Source organism: Pteropus vampyrus, unplaced genomic scaffold (genome assembly GCF_000151845.1).
Source record: "Pteropus vampyrus isolate Shadow unplaced genomic scaffold, Pvam_2.0 Scaffold225, whole genome shotgun sequence".
Taxonomy (NCBI): domain Eukaryota; kingdom Metazoa; phylum Chordata; class Mammalia; order Chiroptera; family Pteropodidae; genus Pteropus; species Pteropus vampyrus.
Genome location: NW_011889006.1, coordinates 554,810 through 573,757, shown reverse-complemented (window position 1 = coordinate 573,757; position 18,948 = coordinate 554,810). Strand labels below are relative to the sequence as shown.

Here is an 18,948-nt window from a genome sequence, read left to right as displayed (position 1 = left end):
CTGGGGAAGACTGTGGGACTCGGCGGTGCTGGGTAGTTCCAGTAGGGCGGGGCGCGGCCGAGGTCCCCAGACCAGAACTGGAGAGGATATTCGGGATCCCTACTCCGCTAGTGGAGAAAGGACCTGCCTCCCACGCACCCTCACCTAACCAGAGCGGGGATTTCTATGGCCCCTCCTGCTGGCTTTTTGAGGAAAGCGAAAGTGAAAGAGGGAAGAAGACTGAGGAGATCGCGGCGCCATGAAGCACCTGTCCCTGCTCCTCGCTCTGGCTTTGGGTGAGCGAACCCTGCGACTCTGCCCTGGAACAGAACTGGGGAGAAGTGGAGGGAGGTGACCCTGTCACGTGTCCGACGCTGGCGAGGGGATGGGGGTGGGTTTCGGGTCACCAGACTTCTGAGCCACCTCCTCACTCGTGCCCCTCTCCCCCAGGCTTGGTGACCGCCGTCTCGGCGGGACCCACGGTGATAGAATGCTGGTTCGTGGAGGATGCAGACGGGGGCCGCCTGGCCAAGAAACCCGCTGCATTGCTGCTGCGCCAGGGCCCAGGGAGAATACCTCCCCGGCCGGACCTCGACCCCAAGCGCTACCTCAGAGTACATGGTGAGTCTTCCCGGACTCGCCCCAACTCTGTCACTTCCACCGGAAACCTCCTCCTCTGTAGGTCGCTCGGTGACCTCGGGCCTCGGTTTCCTCCTCTGTTAAAAGTCTAGATTACCTCTAAATCTCTCCCTGCCGGGTCACGTGTGTATTCCCTGGACGCTGCCCTCTGCGCTCCTTGCCTAGCGGTGACTCTACAGCTCCAATCCACTTCTCCATGCTCACAGACCCCACAGGCACCCTGCAGGCTGCCTTCAGGCGGTACCCCCGGAGCGCCCCCACGCCACACTGCGAGATGAGCCATTACATCCCACTCCCCGCCTCTGTGAATTGGGTCAAAGGCCTGACTCCGGAGCAGAGCTGCCCACGGGCCTTGGACGGGACTTGGTTCATGGTCAGCATGTCCAGCCCGGTCCTCAGCCTCTCCAGCCTCCTACAATCACAGACCGAGCCTCAGCCAGATCCCGGACTCATCACCATGGCAACAGGTAGCTAAGCTGGGACTGGAGAGTGGAATTGAATGGGTGGGTTCTAAGGGTCAAGATCAGCCAGCGACTGCTTTGTGGACTTCAGCGAATCGTTTCCCCAATCCGAGTTCAATTTCCTTATTTTGTTTTTAAATTTCCTTATTTGTAAAGCAAGTGAGTTTGGTTAGAAGGAAACAATCTCTTACGCTTCTTCTACCTCTGACCAATTAAAACAAAACAAAACAGAACAAAACAGAACAAAAAACCCTGAGGTTTGGGGGCGGGGCTTCCTGGTGTTCCTAAGGGTGAAGCTTTGGAGAGAGGCGGGTTTTCCAGACTGCCAACCTTGAGAAAGTTGTAAGGCAAATGCGATTGGGAGGGGCTCAGAAGCAGGAACACCCCCTCACCCCACCCCAGGTCTGTGTCTTGCTAGGCATCCCCACCTTTGCTGTTAACCCTGTGTCAAAAATCATCCTTCGGGCCTCACTCGTGCCCACATCCAGTGCTACGGCTGCAAAACAAAGGCTCTTGAGCTCAAGCGCGTTGACCTTCCTGACAGCCCCTTCCTTATGACGCGTGGGCATGTGCTAACTCTGTGGTCACCAAACACTGCGCTTGAGTGGGCGGAAGGGACACGGCGGGAGACCAGATGGTTCCCACTGCAAGGCCTGCTTATGGCATCCGGCAGCATGGTTTGAGGCTTAGAGGTCCGGTACTTGGCTGGGCTGGAGCTCAGGGAGGAAGCAGGCAGATAAAGCAAGAATAGGAAAGATCTGACCGGGCTATCTATGAGCTTACCCTCCTGGCAACAGAGGATGGGAGGATATGAGCAGAGTCCTTGGCTTCCTTCAGTTTGAGATCTCTATATGAACAGCACAGCCTGACCGTATGGTCAGTCACAGCCTAATCCTGCACCCTCCCTTCCCCAGTACCTTCTCCCTGCCACCCTCCTCACTGAGCGAGAATCACCCGCAGGACCAGCGGACCGACTCTGCACCAGCCTCTGCCTACATCTCTATTCTTGCTCCCCATACCCCACCTTGGCCAGGGGCAGAAACAAACTGCCCTTGGGTACAGTAGCTCAGGTGGGGAGGAGTATTTCCCAGGGCTACTGGTTTCACCAGAGTGGGAATGAGAATGTCCTTTTCTCTCGAGTCTGTTTTTCCTGCTGTAAAATGTGGATACTATTTCCCATCTGCCTTTTGGTTGTTGTGACTACCAAGGGAGATACTTTGTTAATTTATTCACTGACTCAATAAATATTAGCACTAAGAACATATTAGGGCCTGATAGTTCTCAGTCCAGGCTACAAATAGGAATCCTCTTGGAAGTTTCTAAAATATACTGAAAGCTGGACCTCATTCCAGGCAGATTAAATCAGAATCACTGGGATGGCCCTGAGCCCCTTAAGGGTCACAAAAGTGATCAGACATAGATTCTGCTCTCAAAGGTTCTTGGCAGATGTCATGGATAATTGTAGATACAAAGCCAGTTGGGCCCAGAAAGAAGTACAGCCAGGGCAGTGTCCAGGATTTTGCATCTCACAGACTACTGGGGGTAAAAACTAGTTGCTGTGTTCAGTCTTCCTTTTCCAGCATTTTTGCTTAATTAGGGATTTAAAAGAATGAAAGTTGTTTTAATGTAAAATTAAAAATGGACTCTTTCCAGGGTTACAGATCATTGATAATTATACGAATATATACTTATACATTATTTCTTATCAAATACTTTAAAATGTTTGTTGACAGATATACTTTATTAACATACTCTGTGTATATGATATTTAATTCTTATAATTCCTGTAACATTGTTATGGAAAATTTCAAAGACAGACACAAGGAGAGAGAATAGTATAATGAATCCCCATATACCCATCACCCACTCATATAGTTATTACATTTCACCAAATTGTTTCATCTATCCTGTCATCTCACCTTTCCTTTTTTTGAAGTTTTAAAGATCCCAGACATCATATTATTTTACTCATAAGTAATACAGACAGCAACTTTATTAAATAAGGACTTTAAAAAACAAATGAAAATACCATTATCTTACCTAACAAAACAAAAAATTCCTTAATATCATTTAGTTCCTAGCCCATATTAAAAATTTCCCAATTTTTCCAATGATGTTATTTTACAGTTTATTTGCCCAAATAGAGATAAAAAATAGGCCCATATATTATATTTGGTTGTTGTAGCTGCTTGTACTGCCATAACAAAATATAGACTGAGTGTCTTAAACAATAGGAATTTATTTTCTCACAGTTCTGGAGGCTAGAAGTCCAAGATCAAGTCCAAGGTGCTAGCAAGTTTGGTGTCTGGTGAGAGCTCTCCCTTTGTGGCTGTTTCCTCACAGGAGGAGAGAGAGCTCTGGTGTTTTTCTTCTTATAAGAGCATCAGCTCTATCGGATTAGGGCCCTACCTTTAAGACATCATTTAACCTTTCGCACCTCCTCATAGCTCCTATCTCCACATATAGTCACATTTCGGGTTAAGGCTTCAACAGACAAATTTTGGAGAAGGGGAGAGACCACAGACATTCAGTCCATAACAGTTTTGTCTCTTAAATCTCTTTTATTCCATAATTGTGCTCCCTCCCTCCCCCGCCCCCAATGCTGTTGATTTCTCATTTGTTCTAGAGAATTTCTCACATTCTATTTTTGGCCAGTTGTTTCCTCATTGTGTCACTTCCCTTGTTCCTTTTTCTCTATATTTCCTATAAATTGATAATTAGACCTAAAGGCTTGATTTGATTTGGATTTAAATTTTTTTCAGTAATAATAGTTGTTACCATTAACTGTTTAACAGAAAAGCAAAAACCTTTTTCTCTGTATTTCCTATAAATTGATAATTAGACCTAAAGGCTTGATTTGATTTGGATTTAAATATTTTTCAGTAATAATAATAGTTACCATTAACTGTTCAACAGAAAAGCAAAAATCTATATGATACAAGCTGCAAAAACAGACAGAAATTTCCTTTCTGTTCTGGCCCTGCTGTATTTACACGTGTATTTTTGGAGTCCAGTTTGTGGGCTGCAGGTCTAAAATTGCCTCAATAACCCACACTAAAGAGCGCAGTTAGCTTAAGGGTTAAATTGTAAAACCTCTAGGTTTTATTTATTAATCTTGTGGATTGTTTTTAACAATTCAAAAGTATGTTTCTAGTTTTTGATAAAATAAGTGACATCGCCTACTTTTTTTACTGTACTGAACAGAAACAATCCTATGAGATTGAAAGAAGTTTAACCTTGTAGGTCTCAGAAGCTAGGATTAGAAATCACATACAGATAATCACAAGAGAAAAATATTACTTCCACCTGGAGGAACCCAGATATTTCTGGGAGGAAGTAGCAATGGAACTGACCTTGAGGGACATGGAGTATTTAGATGTTTGGGAGGAAGTGGGGAGGGACATTGGAAGCTAAAGGAAACTTATGATCAAAATGAAGGAATGCCCAATGATTAGAGTTTCTGCTAGTTGCAAGAAAGGGATTCTATGTGGCTGGTTCTTAGGGTGCAAGAGAAATCTGGCAAGGTGAGTTGGGGGTTGAATTATCGAGTACCCTGAAAGCTGGGCTTCGTGATAGTGAACCATCAGAAGTATTTTTGTGTATGTGCCCCATTTTTTCCAAAGAGCCTAATTCTTACAAAAAGTAGGCAAGGATAAGATCATTGGACTAATGAGGCAAATACAGATTAAATGATTTTCCCAGGATACCCAGTGATGATGATGATGATGATGGTAACAAAAATAGTAATGGCTAACATTTATCGAGCATTTTCTATCTGTCAGGTCCTTTTCTAAGTACTTTATAGTCATAATCACACCTATTCCTCTCAGCAACCATAGGAACTACATACTGATATTATCCCCATGTCACAGATGAAGAAGTCTGAGACACAGAGCAGTTAGTTAACTTGCCAGAGGATGCACAGCTTGTAAGAAGCAGGGCTAGGAATTGAACCTGGGCCATCTAGCTCCAGTCTGTGCCTTTAGTTGCTGGTTTCCAAGGTAGCTAGGATTTTTAAACAGACAACTGACTGGATCAGATTTGTGGCTGGCTACAGTGTGAAGGATGAATTGAAGGAGAGAGAGATAGAGGATAGAGAAACCAGAGAGGAGGCTATTGTAATTGTCCAAATGTACATTGATGAGAACTTGAGTTGGAAACAGATGTCAGATCTATTTGGGAGACAGAATTAAGACCTGGTGGGATAGTACATAGCATATTTCACAATTTGCTCGTCTGTCTCCCTTATTAGACTGTAAGCAATTTGAGGGCAGGGATTGCCCATCTTGTTCACCAGTCTGTCCTCTACCTTGAACATCCTAGGTGTTCAGTAAATATTAGTTGAATGAATGAATTAGAGGAAAGAGTCTTATGACTCCAGATGTTTGCCTTTAGTGCCTGGTGGTGGGTTGGGGGAGGCGCGGCGGGGGGGAGGGGTGGTGACCATTCATCAAGGCAGAGAGGATGGGCATTGGAGCCAGGTTGGGGATGTTACTGAGATGCTGTCGAGTTGGGGCATGTTAAGTCTAGCAGATGGTTAAGTGTAATCACAGCAAACACTTTTGTAGACTTACCATGTTCTAGGCACTGTTCTAAGTGCCTCTCATATGTAGGTGTCTTTAGAATCAGAAACTGAATAAATGCAGGAAGCAAGAGGGATTAAATAATTTAACCTTCATTACAACCCCATGAAATAGGTACTAGCATCATCATTATTATCTCTAGGAGATTAAGAAGTAGAGCCATGAAAAAGTGAAGTAACTGGCCCACATAAATAGCTTCAGAGTTGGAATTAACCAGGGCAGCCAGGTTCCAGGCACTTAATCAACATAAGTTGCCTCCCTAGAGAATAGAAGTTGGTGTTCAGGTCTAGGCCAGAGCCAGAATCTTCCAGAGTCAGTAAATACTCTGTAGCACCATAGGATCAACAGTCATAAGTCATTACTGTCCTTGAAAGCAAATTAAGAAAGGCCTAGCTCTTTAAGGGTGGTGCATGGAGAATAGAGGTTGGTGTTCAGGCTGTGTCAGAAGTACATTCAGATCCCGCTGTCCCCAGAGCTCAAGTGGACCGTGTTCAGAGCACTCTGCAAGGGCTATACCTACTCCCAGCTCCTATTTACCTCTAGACCTCTCCCTCAGCCACACCGGGTCTCACACAGTCCCAGAGCAAAAGCGATTTGCTGGGAGGGCCGAGAGATGGTGTATCTCAGTAAAGGAGGTGTCCTCTGAGGGGTAGGTAAATTGGAGTTGAGTCGTCCCTATAACTCCATTTATTTTTTTTCTCCTTTCTCTCCCTCATGCCCCTCCCACCCCCTCCTCTCCCCATCTTCCCTAGCTGTGCTGACTGTCATCACCCACAACCCCACCACTAGAATCCAGCTGGGACAAGATGCTCTGCTGGACTTGAGCTTTGCTTACATGCCCTCCACCCCAGAGGCCACTACACCTCTGGCCCCAGGTCCCCCTCCCTTTGGGCTGGAGTGGCGACACCAGCACCTGGGGGAGGGGCACCTGCTCCTGGCTGCAACTCCTGGGCTGCGTGGGCAAATGCCAGCTGCCCAAGATGGGGCAGTGGCATTTGCCGCTTGGGATGATGATGAGTCATGGGGTCCATGGACTGGAAATGGGACCCTCTGGCTGCCTGCAGTGAAGCCTTCCCAGGAGGGTGCCTATCAGGCCACCATATACCTGCCATATCTGCAAGGACAGGTCACCCTGGAGCTTGCTGTGCAGAGTGAGTTGGGGGACAGGGATCCCCATGGGTAGAGGGTAGGCACTGGGATTATGGGGACACGATGGCAGGAGGGATGGTAGAGAAGAGAGTGCTGGGTGAGTGGGAGGGAGATAGGTTGGGGTCCCTGGGAATCAGAGCTGCAATGGATAGAGTTCCAGGGAATCTGAGGGGATTTGGGATGAAAATTCCCAAATCTGAGCGGATAGGGGTCCCTGAGAACTGGGGCATGGCATGAAGATTCCTGTGATGCACCAATGGGGAGACAGTAGGTTCCCTATCCTGGGAAAAGAAACCCAGGCTCTGCCCTCTCAGTTTTCGGGAAGCCAGAGAGCAAACTAAGGGTCTCTGAGGGAGGATAATGTGGATTGATTCACCCATGCTCCTTTTTCTACTCTCTTCCCAGAATCCCCCAAAGTGTCCCTGATGCCATCACCTCTTGTATGGGCTGCCCCTGGAGAGGCACCCCCTGAGCTAGTTTGCCTTGTGTCCCACTTCTACCCCTCTGAGGGCCTGGAGGTGGAGTGGGAGCTCCGAGGTGGTCCAGAGGGGAGCTTTCAGAAGGCCAAGGGGCAGAGTTGGCTCTCAGCCCTGCACCACCACTTGGATGGCTCTGTCAGCCTCTCTGGGCACCTGCAGCCATCCCCGGTCACCACTGCACAGCACGGGGCACGCTATGCCTGTCGTGTCCACCACCCCAGCCTACCTGCATTGGGGCGCAGTGCTGAAGTCACCCTGGAGGTGGCAGGTAAAGTCTGGAGAATTAAGAAAGGGTGTTGTGGGTGGTGAGTGCCTGGGAAGATACTCAGGAGCTCACTCTTACCTCTCCCGCCTACCAGGTCTCTCTGGCCCCTCCCTGGAGGACGGTATAGGCCTCTTCCTGTCTGCTTTTCTGCTCTTGGGGCTCTTCAAGGCACTGGGCTGGGCAGGTGAGTGTGAGTACCACCCGGGCCAGACCCTCCGCTGGCAGGCATTCTCTACCTACTCCCAGAAGCCTGACACCCATTTTTCTCTCCTACCACTCCCCCCGCCCCAAGCCTGACACCCATTTTTCTCTCCTACCACTCCCCCCGCCCCTCCCCCCCCACCCCCGCTACATCCAATCCCTTCTCCATCTCTCTCCACAGCTGCCTACCTGTCCACTTCCAAGGAATCAAAAAAGGTAACAGCACTTCACCTTAGCCTTATTTCTCATTTCATCCCCTTCCCCCAACTCCTCACCCAATGGAGGGAGGCTCCTGGCATTATTGGCAGAACCCATACTTGGAATTCACACAGACCTGGGTTAAATCCTGCCACCTTGCACATGCTACTTAACCGACATCTCAGTTTCTTCGAGTGCAGGGATAAAAAAAAATTACTTAGGTAGATCTGTCCAATAGAAATATAACACAAGCCACATATGTAAATTTATATAATCTAATAGTTACATTAAAATAGTGTCGATGTAAGAAATGTCCAAAGCTGTAGAGAATTTTCATAAGTTTATTTGAACTAAAATTGACAACAGTTGCAGGAAAGCAAGATCTCAAATGCTCCTCAAAATAACAGGTTCCAGCTTCTTATGCAATTGAAATTAAGGAGGGACCTAAGAAAGATTATATGCAGGTGGGAGAAAGCAAGGCGGGATTGGATTACAGGATAGTCAAGATTATGTGCTCTCTTGAGGGTGGTTACAGTTTATTTCAAAGGTGTGTTAACCTAGATGCATAGAAACAATGGACAGGGCTTGCTTAAGGCAAAGATAAAACTTTTACTCAAAAAATTATATGCCTGGGACACGACTACCCACCACAACCTGCCCAGTTAAGACTTTATGATCATAACACCCTGTGAGGTTACTTTCTGTAGAACCTCTTTTTTGTCCAGAAAGGTAAAAAGAAACAGGTAAAATTAATTTTAATAATACACTGTATTTTGTCTAATACATCCAAAATATTATCATTTCTACATGTAATCAATATAATACATTCTAGTTTTTTTCTGTCCTGTCTTCGAAAAAACAGACGTTTAAACTGTCACACATCTCAATTCAGACTAGCCACATTTCAGAAGCTCAATAGACACATGTGGGTGGTAGCTACTGTATTGGGCAGCAGAGCCCACAGAGGGCTGTTGGGAAGATTAAAGGAGGTAAGTGTATCTCCTTTGGAAGACGCAAGAGCAAAAGCACTCAGTAGTCTGCAGGCAGAAAACACAGCGACGTTAGCCCCATTTTTCTCCATTCTCTGTGCCCATATCGTTCATTTATCTCTGGATCAACTATGACCGCTTCACCCAGCTTTCTAAAACACTGAATTCCTCACTTCGTTTTTACTTCTTTTACAGAAAGCACAGTGAGGGCACTCAAGACCACCCTGGGGAAGCTACCATCATCTCTGACCTGAACTACTGTAGTAGCTCCTCCAAACAGTATGCCATCACCTGCTCCTGCTCCTGCTCCTTCCAATCTCTCTCCACGGTGGGAATGCTTTTTTAAAAAAGACACAAATCTATAGCATTCACCTTCTTAGAGCTCTAAGGCTGTGGTTCTCAAAATTTTTGGTCTCAGGACATCATAAAAACGAAGGACTCTCAAGAGCTTTTGTTTATGTGGGTTATAAACTAACTATTTATCATACTAGAACTTAAAACTGAGAAAAGTTTAAAACAGAAGGATACACAGGCACACATTCCATTGGCTGTGAAGGAGATAATGTCAATACACATCATGTAGCTCTGGGAAATTTCACTGTACATTTTTTTAGAGAATGAAAGTGAAAAAGGCAAATAACATTTTAGTGTTATGAAAATAGTCTTAACTTCGTATGCACAGTGAATTAGTCTCAGAGATCTCTGGGGCAGGGACCACACCAAGAGAACGGGTGCTCTAGAGGCCAAATCCATTCTTCTTGGCCTTGGCACATGAATTTACGGCGCTGGAGCCACTGCTTACCTCTTCAACCCAATCTGGTGCTCTCCAGCACTCTCAATACTCATCACACCTACAGCTCTTCCTTTCCTCCAATGGCCTCTCACCTTCCCTAGGTCCCAGAGTTCTGTTCTCTCTGCCTGGTCCACCCTCGCTCTCCCTGGGCTCCAGACCAGATCAGCCAAGTCATTCCCCTCAGACCGCTGCGTGTCCCTCTTGTGCGGTTCACCACGGTTGTACTTAAGTGATTGTGCGAGTTGTTAAAGCCCGTTTCCCGGACTCTCAGCTCCTCGCAGTTGCAAGAACAAGTCTGTATGTCCACTGCTCTATCTCCCGCATCGGCAGTGGGCCTGGCGCCCACTGGAGGGCGCTCGGTATAAGAAGTTATAGTCCTTTTTTTCATCCTAAAGATTCAAAAACAGGTATAGGGTCAAGTAACTACTGGACGAAGGAAGCGGCGACTCGACTTAAGGACCTCCGAGGGGCAGGACCGTGGGCCAGACCGACGCGGGGAGCGAGTCTACTCGGTGGGAATAAAGTTGTGTTCCAGTGCTTCCAACGGCTGTCTCATTCTACCCCAGGGTCCCCTTTCCAAGCACACGACTCTACCAGTCACCTCTAGTCTTTTCCAATTACCCTGACCTCCTGGCGACACCCGATCCCCCTTCGAAACAGCTTGGTGTCAGGTGCCCCTAGCAGCAGGTTCTCCCGGGTGACCAGGGGAGCAGAAACACAGTCATCCAGCGCCGGAAGCCCCAGAGCATCCACTCTGGAACCGGATGTAACGGCTTCCTGCTCCGCCCCTTGGCGGAGGTGGGGGGGCCCAAGGGCTCTCGGGAAAACCGGGAGTGGATTTAGGGCCGCTACACGCGTGGGTGGGGTGTGTAACCCAGCGTGGTGGTGTAACTGGGCCCCTCCCCCTCCCAAACGCGTCCTGCAGGAGTTTTAGGCTTGTGTGGAGGGAGGGGAATGTGATATTCTGCTCTCGCTTTACCCCGAGGCTGGAGACTGGGATCTTTATCTCAATTCAGTGGGGGCGACGTGGGTTCCAGGATCCCCGAATCCGGGGGGTTGGAGGACAGTGGATCTCGGGACCCAAGCTCCTGGGTCCTGGCCCCTGGGCGTCCAGCACTCCCCCTAGTCCGCGGGCCTAACTCTTGTTCTCACTTCCTTCCCTTTTTGGCTCCTGCTCTCGAAGCAGGCGGACGTGGGGGGGCGGGGTGGAGCGGAAAGGGCGGGAGGGCCTGGGAGTCTGGCTGGGGGTGTGGGGGGGTGGGTACAGGGGTGCGGAAAAGCCGGGGAGGGGACTCGGTCCGGGGATTCGGTCGGGGTCTGGAGACTGACGGGAACAGCTGCCGGGGACCCGCGCTACCCCCACCCCTCCCGAGCAGGTCAGAGCCAGAGCACCTTGTGACCCTGCCCGTTCCCGTACTCCTGATCCCCTCATCCCGTAAATACACCAGAGCCCCTCATATTGCACCCCTGTGTGGCCCCCTCTTTAGCCTTCCTTCAGGACTCCCTTCTCGTTACCTAGGCATCCACCTGTGTCTCTCCCCGCTCTCCCGCGCCCACCTGACTCTCCACCCGCGCTCCCCCCCCCCGTCTCTCCCCAGGCGCCCCCATGGCTCGACCCCATTGACTCCACACTGCCATGCTCCCGCGGCCCCTGCGGCTGCTTTGGGACACAAGTCCCCCCGGGGGAGTCGTGTTGAGCAGCTTCCGGAGCCGAGACCCCGAAGAGGGTGGGAGCCCCGGTGGCCGGGGCGTGGGCGAGGGGCAGGAGGAAGAGGAGGAGGAGGAAGAAGACGAGGTGAGACGTGGGTGGTGAGAGGTTGCGGGGTGATATGTTTCGAAGGCTCCACCTTTCTTTCCGTGTCAGTATCCCTGCATCTCTTCCTCCCTGCCTCAGTTATTTCCGCTCCTCTTGCTGGTGTCTGCCTTTCTCCCTGCTGCGGGGAGTCCCGGCGTTTCTGTGGTTCTCTGTGGCAGTGTGACTCAGGACCTGCCCACAGGAACCTGCCCTGTTACTGCCAGGCGCGTCTGGCTGGCTGTCTGCGGATCTCTGGCCCTCTCCCCTTATACCTTAGTGTGCCTGCCTCTCTAAGCATTCTGTCTTGGACCCTGTCTCCCTCCTTGTTTTTATTTGACGGGGAGTGGTTTGTTTCCACAGTAACCGGCTCCTCTGACTCTGGGATTGGGGAGGGAACCCTTCGATTTCGTGACCCCTCCCCCTCTCCCGCCTGGCACTGAGTGGCGGCGGGAAGCTAAGGTTCTTGGATCTTGGAGAGAAAGTCGTATGCTGAGCCTCGGGTGGTCACCTGCTTTTCCTCTGGTACTAATTAGTGGTAGCTAGGAGCAGGATTTGGGGCCTCAGGAGGGGCCAGAAGTTGGATTTGGGGCCCCGAGGCCCTGGACTCCTGGGTCCAGGGGCTGAGTGAGGGCAGAGTGACTGGCAGGGCTGGTTTTTCGGGATCCGTTGGGGGAGGGGCTGGAGCCACGTGACTCTCAGAGTCTACCTCCCCCCCCCACCACACACATACATCATCCCCACTTCCCCTTCTTCTTCCTGTACTGGCATCGGAGCCGCCACCTTGAGGGGGTCTCCAGGGACCTGGGAAAGGGGGTTAGGGGAAGGACTAACTCTGAGCTTGGCCAGTTCCTTTGGGGCAGGGCGGAGCATGCGGCTGTGCCTGTGACTGAGGTTTCAGCTTCTCAAGGTCTCTGCTTCTGGCTTTCTGTCTCTCTGGCTTTCCTCTCACCCCTTACACCTTGCTTCTCTGCTGGGTTGGGGTTCAGCTCTGGGGGGAAGAGGCTACGGTAGTCTCCAAGATCAGGGTTCCTGCATTCCACCCCACCACCCGCAACTGCAACCCCCTCTGCTCCACCGGGCCCTGAGGCGGCTTGGGTGGGGCTGTCTGGGCCCCAGTGGGGGAGACCTGGGGTCACCAGCCACCCCCACCCCTCGCACTCGCTGGTACTGTCCCCTGCCGCCACAGGTGAGGGGTACAGAGGGAGGAGTAGGGCCTGGGGGTTAGGGCTGGGGGCAGTAGGAGGAGGTGGTGTGCACCTGTCTGACCTCCCCTTCCTTCTCCTGCAGGCCCCTGTGTCTGTCTGCGATGAGGAGGAGAATGGTGCCACCTTTACTGTCACAAGCCGCCAGTATCGGCCTCTTGATCCCTTGGTGAGATCATAACTTTGGCTTCTCACCTCTGACCCATCACTTCCAGAATGGCCAACTTTCTGGCCAGAGTGCTAGGTTGGAGGTCTGGAGACCTGGACTGTGTGACTTAGGTCAAGTCCTTTTCCTTCTCCAAATCTTAATACAATAAGCCTGGATTATCTCCTAGGTCTGGGGTTTTCCCCAGAGATCTAGGGGCAGAGTTGAAGAAAGGGGCAGTGACTGGCCTTCTGTCTCCCCTAGGCCCCAACACCTCCCCCACGTTCCTCCCGAAGGCTCCGAGCAGGCACCCTGGAGGCTCTGGTCAGACACCTGCTGGATGCCCGGACATCAGGGACTGACGTGACTTTCACAGCAACCTTCCTGGCCACCCACCGGGCCTTCACCTCCACATCTGCCCTGCTAGGGCTTATGGCTGACAGGTCAGGGTCATAAGGGACCACAGGTTGTAGAGGTGTCTGGACTTTCTAAAGCCAGAATATCCCACCAAAATAGTCAAAGCCTCCGGAGATTTGGTAAAAATGGACAAATAGAATCTCTCCCACTGCCCAGGCTGGAAGCCCTTGAATCTCATCCTACTGATGAACTGGAGAGGACAAAAGGGTGAGTGACTCGGATTCTTAACCTCACAGGCTCCTCTGCCTGAGCTGCCGCTTGACGTCTGACCCCTGGCCGATTCCCCTTCTCCCAGGGTAGCCATCTCTGTGCTGTCAACCTGGCTGGCCTCTCACCCTGAGGATTTTGGCTCTGAGGTCAAGGGTCAGCTTGACCGGCTTGAGAGCTTCTTGCTTCGGACAGGGTATGCAGGAGGGGAGGGTGTTGGGGGTGGCAGCGCTGACCTCATCCGCAACCTCCGGTCCCGGGTGGACCCCCAGATCCCCGACCTTCCTAAGCCCCTGGCCCTCCCCGGCGATCCCCCTGCTGACCCCACGGATGTCCTGGTGTTCCTCGCTGACCACTTGGCCGAACAGCTGACCCTGCTAGATGCGGTGAGACCCTGACCTCTGACCCCCATGCCCCCTTCCCCCTTACTAACCTTTCCCTGACTCCAGATCCTTTTTTTCCAACCCTTCCTGATCCAGCTCCCAACCTCTTCCATCCACCCAGTTTTGTCCTTTCCCCATTTCCCCTTGGTTGTTACCCTTCGAACCCTGTGCCCCTCTAGTTCCTTGGCCACCTGAGAGCCTTACACCCCTAACATTCGAAGGCTGACTTCTCTTGACTATGAACTTTAATCTCTGACTTCTACCCCACAGGAGCTGTTTCTCAATCTGGTCCCCTCTCAGTGCCTGGGGGCGCTGTGGGGTCACAGAGACCGGCCAGGACATTCCCACCTCTGCCCATCTGTCCGAGCTACTGTCACACAATTCAACAAGGTGGCAGGGGCAGTGGTCAGCTCTGTCTTGGGGGCTACCTCAACCGGAGAGGAGCCTGGGGAAGTTACCATACGGCCACTCCGTCCTCCCCAGAGGGCCAGGCTCCTGGAGAAGTGGATCCGAGTGGCAGAGGTAAGAGACAATTGCCCCTGTTGGGGACCATGGTGTGGAAGGAGGTCCCACAGCTCCCTCTGTGACCCCCATAGGAGTGCCGTCTACTCCGAAACTTCTCTTCAGTTTATGCTGTCGTGTCAGCCCTGCAGTCCAGCCCCATCCACAGGCTTCGGGCAGCCTGGGGGGAAGCAGCCAGGTAGGGAGGATAGGGCACTGGACTGGGATGAGGGCTGGGAAAGGGAGTTGTTGAGCTGGGCCCATCCTCAAGCCTGCTGCCCTCTATCCCCCAGGGACAGCCTCAGGGTCTTCTCCAACCTCTGCCAGATTTTCTCTGAGGAGGATAATTATTCCCAGAGCCGGGAGCTACTCTTGCAGGTGAGGCTCACGAGGCTTGTTCCCTGGAGTTCCTAGCCATCCCTGCTTCCCCTCCCACCCTCATATCTCTTTGTTTTGTCAACCCTAGGAGGTGAAGGTGCGACCCTCTCTGGAGTCAAATTCCAAGAAAGCCCCAAAGTCTGGCTCCCGGGGCGGGGTAAGTGCCTAGGGAGGTTGCTTATGAAGGATTGTGTGTGGGGAGCAGTCTGAGGGACAGAAAAGGAAGAAACAGTGGGGTGAGGAGAATTCACTTGTCCTTTGCGATAATGGGATGAGAAAGTGTGGAGGGATGGAGAGCCCTCAGGTCAGTGGCAGGAGTGTCTGACTCTGACCTCTGACTTCAGGGTGTGGTCCCATACCTTGGCACCTTCTTGAAGGACCTGGTGATGCTGGATGCAGCCTCCAAGGATGAGCTGGAGGTCAGTGGTGTGTGTGTTTGTGTGTTCAGTGCAGTGATGGAATGAGTGGGCCTCGGGGTCAGACAGTTGTTCCTCCAGAAAGGAACTGCAGGCATGAGCACTGAGGATTCACAAAGACTTGAGCCAGAGTGCCAGGGTTCTGGTTCTGTTACTTTGGCAAGTTGCTTAACCTCATTGTGCCTTAGTGATCTGTAAATGAGAAACTAGTGACAGGGTCTACAGTCTACATCAATCTGTTATTATGAAGATTAAGTGAATTAATATTTAGTGGGTGCTTGGAACATGCGTGAAATATAAGCATATATAGAGTTTATTAAATATATATATATATATATTGGACAAGTTCCTGATCCTCTCTGAGCCCTAATCTTTTCATTGGTAAAGTAGACACAATTTCTACCTGAAATATTCAATTTAGAGGGTAAGGTAGCATGCTTAGGGAATGATAGATGGGAGGGGAGGCGGGGAGGGGTGGTAGAGTCAGAGAGGGTGGGTAGTGTGTGTAAGCTGGATATGGTTGTGCCTGTGTTTAGCAGAGGACATAGTCTCTGTGGCAGGTTTGGGACTCTCACTCTCTTCCTCCTATCCTTGCAGAATGGATACATCAATTTTGACAAACGGAGGAAGGTGAGGGGAGAGCCTGGGCTGGATGCTAGACATCCCTAGCCATGTCCCAGAAAGGGGAGAGAAAGGGGAGTCAGGGGTCCTTGAATTTTGGCTCCTACAGTCTGAGGGCCCCTTTCTAGGAGTTTGCTGTCCTTTCTGAGCTGCGGCGGCTCCAGAATGAATGTCGTGGCTATGACCTTCGACCTGACCCCGATATTCAGCAGTGGCTACAGGGGCTCCGGCCACTGACAGAGGCCCAGAGGTGACTAGCTGGGTGAGGTTGGGACTTCAGGGCTCAAGCAGGGTGTGAGGGGCTATGTGTCACATCCTGACCTCTGCCCATTGCCTCTTTCCCCAGCCATCGAGTATCCTGTGAGGTGGAGCCACCTGGTTCCAGTGACTCTCCTGCCCCTCGAGTACTTCGGCCAACGCTGGTCATCTCACAGTGGACAGAGTGAGGCAGTCAGTGGTTGGGGGGTAGTGTCTTGGGGACTTGCCTTCTTCCTCTGATGCTCCCAATCTTCTGCCACTCCAGGATTCTGGGCTCTGTTGGGGGTCCCACCCCCCTTGTCTCCTGGGACCGGCCCAGTGTTGGGGGAGATGAGGTGTCTGGAACCCCCGCTCCTCTGTTGACCCGGTTGGCCCAGGTGAGCTTTGCTCCATAACTCTGACCTCGGCACTGACCCTGACTCTGTGAATGTTTCTTCCTTGACCTCCCTGCCTTCATGCCAGTCCCCCATGTTATTTGTCCCCAGCACATGAAGTGGCCATCTGTCTCATCCTTGGACTCTGCCCTGGAAAGCACTCCATCCTTGCACAGTCCGGCTGGCTCCAGCCACCTCTCTCCCCCAGCATCCTCCCCTAGACCTTTGCGAGGTCACCGCCGCTCAGCCTCCTGTGGTTCCCCACTCAGTGGGGGTGCAGAAGGGGCCTCCAGGGGGACTACACACGGGGGAGGGGGCTCTGGGCCAGAAGCTTCTGATTGTGGAATCATCAGAGTCCAGATGGAGCTGGGGGAAGACGGCAGTGTCTACAAGAGTATCTTGGTGAGGGAGCTGTGGGCTGGGAGGTGGGGGTGAAGGATGAGGGCTTGTGGGACTATAGATGTTGTTCTAGGTTTGAACAGCCAAATGAGAGGATATTCTAGTTTTAATTGTGACCTTTGGTTTTACCAGCTACATTTTATTTTGAAGGGTACTCGGCATTACCTGCTGCACCTTGAACTTTTGTTGGCCATATTAGGTTTTCAGAATAAACAGCAGTTTCCCCACAGGGAAGCAGCCTTATTTCACTGGGTACCATGTGGGCTGGCCTATGGAGTACAGGGAGACACCATATTGGGTTGCCCTGTTCACTCTAAAGTATTACACACGGGTAACTTTTGGTTGGGGGTCAGTGGCTGGGGTTGGAAAGATGGGAAGCAGGGGTCATTACGGCCAATTTGTTGTTCTTTTGGTCTTGTTTTGCCAGGTGACGAGCCAGGACAAGGCTCCAAGTGTCATCAGCCGTGTCCTTAAGAAAAACAATCGTGATTCTGCAGTGGCTTCAGAGTATGAGCTAGTGCAGCTGCTACCAGGGGAGCGAGGTCAGAGGCAGACTCAGGAAGAGAGTGGTACCCACCTGTGGGAATGCTTCTATATCCGGGTTGTTGTTGGAGGAACAACTGTGTGTGTGCTTGACACCCCCTCTCTTAACCTACAGAGCTGACCATCCCACCCTCGGCCAATGTCTTCTATGCTATGGACAGAGCGTCACATGATTTCCTCCTGCGGCAGCGGCGAAGACCCTCTACTGTTACACAGGGCCTTGCCAGCGGCCCCTCTGCCTCAGGAACTCCCCCAAGCGAGGGAGGAGGGGGTTCCTTTCCCAGGATCAAGGCCACAGGGAGGAAGATTGCCCGGGCGCTGTTCTAAGAAGGAAGCTCTCTTGGTTCAGAGAACTCTTGGTGGCCATACCAGGTGTGTGTAGTCATGCTGAATGGTGGCAGTTATGTGCTGCATTGAGAAGAAATCCAGAAGAGTGGCCACTCTGGGGCAGTGAAGTGCCACTAGCTTATCAGACAGTCAAGAGATCCAGCACTGTGGGAACTGGTAATCTTGGTAACCAAGATGGATACCCGTGTATAGCTCCCTACTTTCCATGAACGCAGCACATGGTTAGTACTGGAAAAAGGAATCACTTTGATTCCTGGCCACATCCTAGCATGCCAAGGGCTAAGGGAAGGCCTAGAAGTAGGGGGGAAAAAGAAAAATCTAGAGGCCCTGAGCTCCAAGGAGAGGGGATGGAAAGTAGGTTCTAGTAGGAGTTCCTCTTCCTACTCGGGGGTGGGGGGGTTCTTGTCACTGTGATAACACTAATAAACCAGAACACTACCTGAATTCTACTCTGTCCTTGCAGTGTATGAACTAGCTGCTGGGAGTGGGGGTGGGGGGCTGGCTGAAATTTAGATGCCATGGAACAGGAAGGGTCCCAATGTTTTCTATTCCCATAATGAACTGAAAACAAGGTGTTGGTGAAGTTTCCTTAGAATGATTCATTTCTCCCTAGCAACCTCTCCATCCCTTTATTTGCTCTTAAATTTTTCTTAGTTGTCACAGACCCATGTCAAGTACTAGTCACCCAATTAAAGTGATCCCCTGGCTGCAAATTTGTGAGAACGAATTTTAGGACAAAGAAACAGAAAAACTACTTTGTGGGCAATGTACAAACTTGGAGAATTTACAAAATCACAGAGCACGTGGTGGAATTTTAAATTAGTCTATGCTACATTCAAACAAATTCTAGGAAGAGAGAACTAAAAAGAACTAAGATGCCAGGGAGTTTTGGAGGGTAAGAAATCAGCAATCTTTCATCCTGGGGGTCTCAGATTGGAGAATTGAGTTCTTCAATTAAACTGACCTTCCCAATAATTGTTGCATCGTAAACGCCCTTTTCATGTTGCCTAAAGGGGTGTGCCAACCATGATAAGGGAGAGTTAAGGGTTTTACATACAGACAAGAAGGAAGTTTGAGACAACTCAGATTTTAGTCTCAAGAAAGAAGGATGGATTACTCTGCCACGGAGATTCCAGTTGAAGAATATGGACCTAAGGGACTAACAGGTGGTGTATACATAAAGTGGAAGGGGCTGAGGGAATGAATGGAGACAATTATGACAAAC

At 50.7% G+C, this 18,948-nt stretch overlaps 2 protein-coding genes across 6 annotated transcripts; both read left to right on the top strand.

Moving 5' to 3' along the window:
• Window positions 1-33: 33 nt before the first annotated feature.
• TAPBP (TAP binding protein) lies at window positions 34-10,280 on the top strand. Of its 2 annotated transcripts, XM_011373459.2 has the most exons (8): window positions 34-275; window positions 430-600; window positions 825-1,085; window positions 6,415-6,813; window positions 7,217-7,558; window positions 7,650-7,739; window positions 7,938-7,972; window positions 9,139-10,280. In XM_011373459.2, the coding sequence occupies exons 1-8, from the start codon at window positions 239-241 to the stop codon at window positions 9,148-9,150; spliced, it is 1,347 nt and encodes a 448-aa protein (XP_011371761.1). In that variant the 5' UTR covers window positions 34-238; the 3' UTR covers window positions 9,151-10,280. The 2 variants fall into 2 exon arrangements, with proteins under 2 accessions (XP_011371761.1, XP_011371760.1); XM_011373458.2 differs by lacking the exon at window positions 7,938-7,972.
• Window positions 10,281-10,582: 302 nt separating this feature from the next.
• RGL2 (ral guanine nucleotide dissociation stimulator like 2) lies at window positions 10,583-18,172 on the top strand. 4 transcript variants are annotated; one of them, XM_023538467.1, is made up of 18 exons: window positions 10,583-10,601; window positions 11,335-11,531; window positions 12,819-12,902; window positions 13,143-13,321; window positions 13,452-13,502; window positions 13,591-13,888; window positions 14,156-14,407; window positions 14,482-14,585; window positions 14,680-14,764; window positions 14,853-14,921; window positions 15,109-15,183; window positions 15,778-15,810; window positions 15,930-16,051; window positions 16,148-16,243; window positions 16,325-16,436; window positions 16,545-16,835; window positions 17,260-17,374; window positions 17,491-18,172. In XM_023538467.1, exons 2-18 carry the CDS (start codon window positions 11,373-11,375, stop codon window positions 17,700-17,702), a joined length of 2,337 nt encoding a protein of 778 aa, XP_023394235.1. In that variant the 5' UTR covers window positions 10,583-10,601; window positions 11,335-11,372; the 3' UTR covers window positions 17,703-18,172. The 4 variants fall into 4 exon arrangements, with proteins under 4 accessions (XP_023394235.1, XP_011371755.1, XP_011371757.1 ...); XM_011373453.2 differs by lacking the exon at window positions 10,583-10,601 and adding an exon at window positions 10,978-11,112; XM_011373455.2 differs by lacking the exons at window positions 10,583-10,601; window positions 11,335-11,531 and adding an exon at window positions 11,623-12,053.
• The last annotated feature ends 776 nt before the right edge of the window (window positions 18,173-18,948 follow it).

What these genes read in the sequence shown, in the direction of transcription:
- TAPBP (XM_011373458.2), top strand. Translation starts at nt 239, where the DNA reads ATGAAGCACCTGTCCCTGCTCCTCGCTCTGGCTTTGG. An exon ending in GCTCCTCGCTCTGGCTTTGG is followed by an intron (nt 276 to 429) that starts GTGAGCGAACCC and finishes CCTCTCCCCCAG; the next exon opens with GCTTGGTGACCGCCGTCTCG. An exon ending in CAAGGCACTGGGCTGGGCAG is followed by an intron (nt 7,740 to 9,138) that starts GTGAGTGTGAGT and finishes CTTCTTTTACAG; the next exon opens with AAAGCACAGTGAGGGCACTC.
- RGL2 (XM_023538467.1), top strand. Translation starts at nt 11,373, where the DNA reads ATGCTCCCGCGGCCCCTGCGGCTGCTTTGGGACACAAGTCCCCCCGGG. An exon ending in AGGAGGAGGAAGAAGACGAG is followed by an intron (nt 11,532 to 12,818) that starts GTGAGACGTGGG and finishes CTTCTCCTGCAG; the next exon opens with GCCCCTGTGTCTGTCTGCGA. An exon ending in CCTCCAAGGATGAGCTGGAG is followed by an intron (nt 15,184 to 15,777) that starts GTCAGTGGTGTG and finishes CTATCCTTGCAG; the next exon opens with AATGGATACATCAATTTTGA.